Source organism: Nestor notabilis, unplaced genomic scaffold (genome assembly GCF_000696875.1).
Source record: "Nestor notabilis isolate BGI_N333 unplaced genomic scaffold, ASM69687v1 scaffold11854, whole genome shotgun sequence".
Classification (NCBI taxonomy): domain Eukaryota; kingdom Metazoa; phylum Chordata; class Aves; order Psittaciformes; family Psittacidae; genus Nestor; species Nestor notabilis.
In genome coordinates this window covers 154,160-163,818 of record NW_009926099.1, presented here as the reverse complement: position 1 = coordinate 163,818, position 9,659 = coordinate 154,160, and the positions used below count along the sequence as shown (strand labels likewise).

At 38.2% G+C, this 9,659-nt stretch overlaps 1 protein-coding gene across 1 annotated transcript in view; it reads right to left on the bottom strand.

Moving 5' to 3' along the window:
• Positions 1 to 8,631: 8,631 nt before the first annotated feature.
• The window catches only part of CHST8 (carbohydrate (N-acetylgalactosamine 4-0) sulfotransferase 8), a 129,919-nt gene continuing 128,891 nt past the window's right edge, over positions 8,632 to 9,659 (bottom strand). The window contains 1 exon segment of the mRNA XM_010013377.1: positions 8,632 to 9,659. This exon segment is cut by the window's right edge and continues 34 nt beyond it. Coding sequence (XP_010011679.1) covers positions 8,632 to 9,659 — 1,028 coding nt within the window.

Sequence of the window (9,659 nt, the reverse complement as noted above, 5' to 3'; positions counted from 1 at the left end):
TTATGGTAAATATTATAAGATCTCACACTGTTATGGTATGGTAGAACGTACAATGTCCTTTTTATTCTAATGCTTGCTTAAGAGTTGTCTTTGAACAAAGCTAATGCTTGTTTTGAGGTGGCTTGGTAAAAGCTTAAAAAAGCCATGCACTGAGCTATTACACATATCTAAGGTAACAACAAAACTTTCACTTCCTGCATCTTTGGGTCCCTTTCTTACTTAAAGAAATAGCCTCTCTGGCACTGACTACACATAGCTCTGGATGGACTTTACATCTAAAGACCTTGATGGGTAGATATGTCCATATTAGATAGTAGACATGAAGATACGTTGTGAGTTTGAGGCTTTGATTACCCACTTAGCATTTCAGTAGATCTTTCCTTCTTGCCCATGCTTTTGTGTGTGGGCTAGTCTTGATTCATGGAGAGAAACAAGTATTGGGAAGGTTTTTAAGCTGAGCTTCCTCAGGATGTGTAAGCATAATTTGGAAAACAGCAGATGTATACTTATTTGTAGATATGCAAATATCTATGCGTAGTAACTACAGATAAGCAGTAAGGGAGAGAAAGTGAACAAAATAGGCAATGGAGAAAGATTTGGGTCATCTAGTAGACCAGTGGTCTAGTCAGTTCTAAAATGTTGTTACCATGAAGGAAAGAGTCTGAAAGCTTGAACTGGGTCTTGCAGTCTGGCACACTGATAGAGGGGAGGGGAAATACTAAGGGAGAGATTCTTATAGAAACTGTAAGATTAATTCAGAAGAGAAACTATGAAAGCCAGGATCAGAAGGTGAAAAATGGATGAAGCCCCACAGAGAGCATGTATGGTCATAGTTTGGAAATGAAAACTTGGCAGTGCTCTTGCCAGAGGCAGGAGGGACGTGGTGGCTTTTACTAATGTAGGGATGCTTGTGGAAGGGCTACAAAGATGTAAGGGGCATGGAAACCACTAGAAAAGCAAAATGCCCCTGCTACTGCTTCTGTAGGTGAGAAGAATGCATAAAAAGCAATTCCACTGCAGGACTAGTCCTGGACCAGCTGCCCAAGTGTGCAGGCAGTGTGTTCTCTCATGGCTAGATCCTATAGTGCTTCTTCCAAGACAGTTCTGCCTCTGCCCAGGTGCTCTGAATAGTCCCTCCTTTCCTGTTGCCCTGTAGCTGACTTTCTGCTCAGCACAGATTCTGTGCCCTCCCTGACTTTATATCAAATTTTATTACCTAATCTTGAGGGACAACTGAATGAGGGATGGCATTTATAGTAAGCTTTAATATACTTTGGCTACCTGACATGAAATCGGCACCTATAGCCACTGTAGCCTACCTTCCCTTGCAGTCAATACTGTAAAGTAAGGCATGTGGTGTTTTGTGAGGGCATGTGATCTTGCTGGATCAGGGGAATGATGTAGAAAATTTTTTAAATGTCAGTGAGGAGCAAAATTCTTTAGGCTTTTAATCTTAGCGAGTTCTCGCTTGATTTAGTCAAAACCTTCCCAGATGCTAGTTAACAGTGAGACTTAACTCTGAAAATATGAAGACTTGAGGGCCTGTCTGATTCACAGGAGGGATCACTATCAGCCTAATGGGACCTTGGTTGGAACTTTAATTACAAGAAGACAGTAAAAAGCACTGTTTAAGAAAAAAAAAATCCCCTTATCAAATTTTGTTGCTAGTCTAGTCAGGCTAAAAATTCTGCTTAATCTTAATGATAAGTAAGAGTTCTACATTTCTGTGAGATTTATAGTGGTGTTAAATAAATTACGAATTATTCAGAGGCAGTATATTAAAGGAGATCTAATCAAGATATCCAGAATATTGTGACATATTTGAATCCCCTAATATTTAAAAAAATAACATTTTTGAAGGAGTAAAGATACTTTATATACAATTAGAGGCAGTATGATTAATAACCTTGGGCTCAGATTCGACATCTTCCTTTGGGATTTGAGTTTTTCTCTATCTCTGGAACCAAATAACATGCCTTAATTACCAATCAGTCAGTCAGTGAAGGCCGATCTGAAGTGCAGATGTATATACTTGAATTGGCATTAGTATGTCTTCTGCAGACTTGGGTTAGTGAGGCTGAGTATATCTGCAGAGTTTAATTGCTCTCAGGAAGAATGTGAGTCCATGTTATGAGATTAAATTTTCAAAACTGGCAGACTTGTCTGTTTCAGAGCAGATGATGTTTATGCCTCATGTTAAACCTGCAAAAGGTAAGTGTTAGTCCAGATGCAGATGTGTTTTAAAAGTGCTCAGAAGATTCAGAACATTTAAAAGCAGACCACTAGTTGGGCAAGGCAGTGCAGTTTCTCCCTGGTCCTATTTCTTGAGGGATGTTTCAGGAGGGACAGGGGATTTTGGTATGTGAGAAACAAGCACATCAGGTTTGAAACAAATTTGGTTGCAGTTAATCTGCAAGACTACAACGCAAAATCTGAATCAAAGACAAGGAAAGTGGATAAGATACTTTCGAGATTTGAACACGTAAAGGTGGCTACTGAGTTAGTTGGTGGGCAGTGCTTTTAAATAGCAAACCATGTCAGCGCTTTCTTTTTACTGCAGAAACAAAATTGATGAGTCAATGCATTCAAAGTCAGCTGGGTTGGGGAGCTCAGGGATTTGAAAGGTTTTACCCCATGTTGCTTTGCTTGTCAGATATATCTGCAAGGGAACTATTTCTGAGTTAAACTAGGTAATGGGAAAATGTGTTCAAAACTAGTCTTTATTGTAATTCTGGGTACTCTGTGTTTCTCATAGTTTAGAATGGTGAATAGCAATGAAGTAGCTCCTTGTGGAAGAGGAAAAAGTAAAATAGCATTACTATTTGAGACCTTCCTGGGCAATACAATCATGCAGAAGGCAACTGAAGGTGTGTCTTCTCTGGGAGGAGGCAAGGATTCAACTAAACTCATTTATCACTGAATTAAGTCAATGCAATACTCTAACTTAGTAAGAGTCCCCACATGTCAATGGATACCAACTGATTTGAAATCCATTTCATCAGAGGGTTACCACTTTCAAGTATGTACCAGGTCTGGTATGAGTCAAATTTGTCTTCAGTGTCTTGCTAATCAAATATGAGAATATGGTTTCTGTCATTGACTCTGCGGGGCTGTCCTGTTCTATGCAGTCAGGGCTACCTCCGCCTGTTTAGCTCGACTGTAACAAGTGGACTCAACTTGCTGTCATTCTGGTGCTGACCAAACTTTGTTTCTCACCATCCTCACCATGGCCTTGCTGAGGTGTGGCTTTAGGAAGCTGCTTTTGTGCTCAGCTGGTGTTACTCCAGAGCAACTGGGTAGTGGTGTTCCCATTAGGATTGGGCAAAATGTTTAGCTGGGTGTCACGATGCTATTTTGGAACTAGTGGTGCAGAAATGAAAACATGTTGCAGTTGTGTTTTTAATACAACTTACTAGAATTTCATTGTTCTGGTATTTTTATGCTTCTCTTCCTTCTTTCTGTAATCAGATAGATGCAGTTTCATTATGCATTTATCATCCATTTATCTTGTGAATTTTTTCTAAAATTGATTCTACTTCTGCACATGGTCATTCTTGAATGTTTATTGAGCTGTATTTTTTTGTCAAATATGGCAAGCTTAGTGTTTTATTCTGAACAGTTAATTTTGAAACTCCCTCTGAAAGAGCTCCAAGGTAAAATGGTTTTGATCATTACCAGCTGCTGTGTGCTTCCTAGATTGTAATATAAACCTGATGTTCAATTTTGGTGGGATGATCTAATGAAGTTCTCAGATTCATTTTAGCTAATAAAAAATAAATTCCCACCCTGAATATTTTTTTTAGCATGAACATGGATAAATTGTCAGACTCATAACCCATCTTGTATTATGTTTGCAACATTTTCCATACTGCTTGGAATGGTCACTGTATGCCTGATTTATATAGACAATATCACCTTGATGAGTAAACAGTGTGTCACTTGAGCAGGATTCATGTCTGTATGGATTTCAGTGGAGAAATATAATGTGAGACTATATAAATATCGTAGCCTCTTACTCTATCACATTGTTTTATTGGTGAGATTACCTGTGCTGTAGTGACTATTTGGGGGCTTCTTTGGGGGTAGTGTAAAAAAACCCCAACAAAACCAACTGATTAAAATAGGAGATATTGGTGTGGGAAAAAACCAGGCTAAACCCAATTCTGTTATGTATTGCTATATGTGGATTAAATGAATTTAAGATCAGTAAATAAAATGCAATGAAACTGCTAAAATCATACAATTCTTGAATTTTCCTACACACCAGCGATGGGGAAAGATAAGGGGAGCAGTTCTAGGGGATGAGACCCAAAACAGTCTGATGACGGATAAACAGTAGGCCAAATCTCCCAGGTACTAACCCTAAGCATTAGCATACCTGATTTCTACCAGGTATAGGAATGTGGTGAATGAATACAGTAGAAACAGGTTAGCTATTTGACACTTTAGGGAAATGGACAGCTAAAACTGTGCCCTGCGGTCTTCAGTGTGTATATCTACATATAGGCTGGCATCACCTTCACATGACTTCTCTGACTACATCATCGTTCCTGGAAAGGGTTATGCTGACTGGATGCACACTCAAAACAAATATAAAATAACTTTTTCTTGTGATCATAACGTACATTAGTCTGTATTATAAATTTGAAGGTGAACTGTAGCCTGGAGCTTTTATTTCTTAGGAAAGAAGCCACCTCCACTAGTGTTTAATGGTTTGGGATAGTGCCAGTCACCTTAGGCCATTGCCTCCCATGCTGCTCCTCCCTGCGCTTGAATGTAATCTTAACACCTTTTGCAGCTGGTGACATTGCTTATGTGTGGATATATTGAGAGGAAATTTCCTGTATTAAGTGAATATAAATCTGGACAGGAATCCCAGATTGGGAAAATAACTGTGGAAAAGTTGGCTTGTGAAAACCTCTTTCATTTTTCATAACTTGACAGCATAATTTTAAGCTCCAGGAAAAAATGATGACACTGCTAGAAAAGATCACTGATAGAGAATCCTATAAAGCTGAATGTGAAACATAGGGCCAGCACTGGAGTAATAGCTGAATTTGAACAAAGAATTCAAGTGTTATACAAGGTAGGTACATAATGGAAAACTTGACCTCTGCTGACATTCTCTTGAATGTGTGTCTTCAGTTAAAAAAGAGTTGGTGGCAAAAATGGCAATGGATGGCAGAATTTGAAAGAGCTTTTTCATGCAACTGGATAAAAATCACTGTGGGACAAACTGCGTGGAGTATGACACTTAAAAGATTTGCCCACGTAGAAGGTGTTATGTACATATATGTTATGTATGCTCCTTGCTACATGCAAGTTAGTTGCTATTGAGATGTGCATATGCATTGGGCTTCCTAACGTGTTATTTTTAAACTAAATATTTGGAGTTCTTCATTAAACAGGACCAGTAAATATTTTTTCAAGGCTGAATGTTTCTTTTAGACTAGTCATAAAGCAAACATTCTTATTCTCTAGCATGAGTCAAACCTAACTGTATCAATTGCTTTATCGTACATTAACCAAATAGCTTGGTGGCAGTGAGAAAGACTTAATCACATCTGTCTTCCCATTCTGTGTCAGTATGTTCTACACTGTCTTGCCCTTACTGCTCAGATGATGCATTATGTATAACATAGTCACACATTTCAGGATTAAGTTAAAGTGTGAGTGCCTACCATACTTAAAACTTGAATCCACTGTGAGTCTAACTGCATGTTTAAATCTCACCTCTGTTTGAATGGATCGTCTGAGAAATTATGGCAAAAGTGACTTATCAGTGGTAGATATCAGTTGTTACTGGTATGTAAAGTCTCACTGTCTTGTACTTCAGTGCATTCTTACAGCAGTATCGTGCTGGAAGCCATTAGAGATGTTTGTTTACAGGCTTGTCTGCTAGGTTCCCTTGATGAAAGCTAAGAAAATTGCTGGTCCTTCATAACCAGTAGCTGTTGTCTTGGGATGAAAATTAGTTACATGTGTCTTGCCATATGGAGCTTGGGACACTTCCCAAGTCATTGTTCAAGAGTGTGCAGGTGCATACTGAGGGTTTGAAGTCACCACAAATAACACTGCCAACCTGAAAATAATCCCTTGAAGTAACATCAGCTCAAACAGGCTGTGCTCTGTCATGTGTCTTGTGTTGTGCTCTGAAAACAAACTACTGCTGCATGCAGATGCTGTTGTTCTGGTATCACTGAAATGAAAATGAACAGATGAGGCTGAGATCTGTACAGTTGTGTTTCTCTTCCAAGTGGTTGGCTGGACTATGCCCAGCTACCTGTGTGATTTCTTGTTGGGGGTTGAAAAAGAATGTCTGTCTACTCAGTGATTTAAAGCAGCTTGTGTCAGTAACAAAGCAATCATAATTAAGCAAAACAACAACAAAAAGGAAACCACTTTTCAGTTTTTATCTGGTAATTCCAGGTAACATACTTTTTGATTTGGCCTGACTAATTAATTTATATTATTGTACAAAGAAACAATAAAAGCCAAATTAATGCAATCCGCCAGTATGTTCAGGTATTTAAGATACTTCTGTCTTTGTCAAGATACTCTAAAACAGATGGTACTGTGCCATATGCAGCTTGTCATAAACATGCAAACCACTTATTTACAGTCTTTGTTTAAAGAGTGCTTGTTACCCCAGACAAAATAAAACCCTGCCAAAGTCTTCATCTTCATTTGTCATTAAAAATGTTATTCCCCTGTCATTAGCTTTTACTGGAGTAGTAATGGTTTTTAATTGAAATAGATTTGGGAGGTGGGGAGGAGAGCAGGGGGAGTAGTGGTAGGAAAAGCACCAATTTTATACAATCAGAAGAGCATTGTTGCTGGTGTATTTTTTCTGCTCATACAGTGAACACTTTACTGATGTGTAGCTGTCCAACAAAGTCTTTCAGATATAAACATGACCTTGTGGCTCTACCAGTTTATGCGTATATGTAGATTAAGATGAAACGGAATTGGAGTGAGGGAGGAGGAGGAAGGAGAAAGTCAGGTCTTTGATATGAATCCAGCTATAGGAGTAAGTAGTTAAATCTTTCCCTTAGAGCTCTCTCAATCTAGCAGAAGTCTGAACACAAATGATATCCAGCTTTGCTCTGGTTGCTAACAGAGCTATCCTAGGAGCTGGCATAGTCTCTTCTGCTGCGATGGTGCTGTAATAAGGTGAATTGAGTTTCTTCTTGCAGTGGAAGTTCACCTGCTGACTGAAAGAGTTCAGTGCTAGTCTGCAGGAGCAGTGATAGCACCCTATGCTCTGGTACACTAACCTGCTTACAAGGTCAGACCCTGAAAAAGAACCTGTGTCAGTAAAGCTTGCAATACAAAGAATTTTGAAACAATTTTTCCTGATGTGAAACTACTTGGAACAAATGTTTCTTCTTAGGTGTTTGTACACTTGTACAGCACCAGTTGTGGTGGAATTCTTGGTTGTGAAATATAAACTCTAGAAATCACTGTGGAGTTCAAGTTCAGCTTTGGAGTAGAGTTTGAGTCTTGTTCTGGTATGGCCAATTTAAATGTTATAACTTCCAGCGGTTAAATGGCACGTAAACAAGGGTACTGTGTCCAGAATTAAATTGAAGATTTACAAAACCAGTGAAAGGTCAAGTATTTGATTCTCACAAGAGAATTCTGCTAGATATGAAAGAAAACATTCTCATAAGTATAGAAAATTAACAACTGAACTTGGAATATTTTTTGCATGTTAAATCAGATCTAATCGTTACTGCAATAAACACGTGCAAATTGTTTGAAGCAATGAAAAACAACCCTATTGGGCAGGAAGTTGCATTTATTCATTCTTGCTTGTTATTATGAAGGAAAGATTTGATATTCCTGGTGACTATGAAGATTAAACCAGAGATTTATGTTAATGCAAAGGATTAAAAGAATCTTAATAACATTTATAAAGATGCAAATGTTTGCCTGCATTTTGTCTTTTTGCAGATGAATGTGCCATGAGGGAAATACTGAAGGGGGAGAATGTGTCCTCACTCTGAATTGCAATATCTGGTTTAATACTGCACTCACATGGTCATTAAGTATTAGTTGTTTTCACCACTGTGGTTTGGAACAGTGTGATAGACTTTTTCTCCCTAACTTTGAATATCAGGAAATAGCAATTTACCACCAGCTCCAAATAATTGGTGCTTGTTTAGGGCATTGCTTTCTGTGTTGCAGATTTCAGTCAACTGTAAATACTACCCAGTGTATATATATATATATTTTTTCTTGCTACTTTGTCACTTTCAGACTGATTTTCTAAAGAGTAAAGAGCTTGAAATACTGACTACACTGTAGAATCGCCAGCTATGTTTCCTCAGTTTCAAACTATCCTCCCAGTGCAAACACAGGCCACACCAGTATGGAAAATTATGTGCTTTATTTGGGAACCCTGACACATTATACATATATGTACATACATTTCGTATGGAGAAATCATAGAAAAAATATGATTTGAAAAAGGAGGCAATTAAGGTGAAGGTGTAAACATCACTAGCCATTGGGTTTTTCTTGCTCTTCAACCGATTTTTTACTAACAGACAACTATATAGAAACAGAAGCCACCTGGATTTGTTATGCAATTCAACTGATATGACTGGAAATCTCCCAGCTCTCAAATCAATATAAATCTTCAAAAGGTTTTGAGTAGTTAAACATCAAGTAATCCATATAGTAAAAGTCATAGCTTTGTTGTCGTTGAGAAGGAGAAAGCTGTGCAAAATACTGTTTTGTAATTTTAGTGGTAGTTCTTTCTTCATTGGAGTGCCTATCTTTAAACTTGGGGAAAGTTAAATTTTGTGGAGCACCAATTAAGTGCAAGAAGAAGTTTGCATCTTCTTCCATACTTTCAAACTTCCCAACAAAGTCGTAGTCTATTAAACATGGGCTGCAAAGCCTGTTGACATGATCCCAGTGGATATCCATACCTACTGGCCTATGTACATCCAGGAGATATTGAATGAACTCTTTAAATGTGACTCCAGCACCTGTCCGTAATGCTTCTTTGGTGGCATTGACACGATATCTGGAAATGATAGCTTTTCCAAAAACTGGATGGTAGTAGTTGTTTGGGTGTTCAAACTTGTCCCGAAATGCAGATACCAGCTTTTCAAAAGGCTCGCGAATAAAAAGCATCTTTGTGTATGTGTTGAGCCGATGATAAATTCCTTTGTGATCAAACCCATCCAGTCTTTTTAAATAGTTTCCGTAGTGCACTGTGTTGTGCTGTATATCTTTTGTGGAAGAAGCCAGCCCGTTGAGAACCATGAGCACCCGTTTCCAATTGGAGCAGCCTGCTTTTGGAACTTCACAGTATAGAACTCTATATTTATCTTCTACAAATATTCTAGAAACATGATAAGGAGTGATTATTCTTCTATTATTACTCTTGTACTTGGAACAAGTTTCTCTCATAATCTGCTTTCTTTCTTTTTGGATCTGATAGAGATTTTTCCATTTTTTGTTGTTTCTATCCTCAGATTTAAGCGTGGGCAGGTTGAGAATGGAGCTGTTTATGGAAATCAGAATTGGGCTCTTTTTAATTATGAATCTCCTCCTTCGTTTATGGAGTCTGATGGAATTCTTTGCTTCACTGTTCTGTTGATCTTTCATAGCAAACATTATGCTGCTTTGCCTTCTGTCTGTGC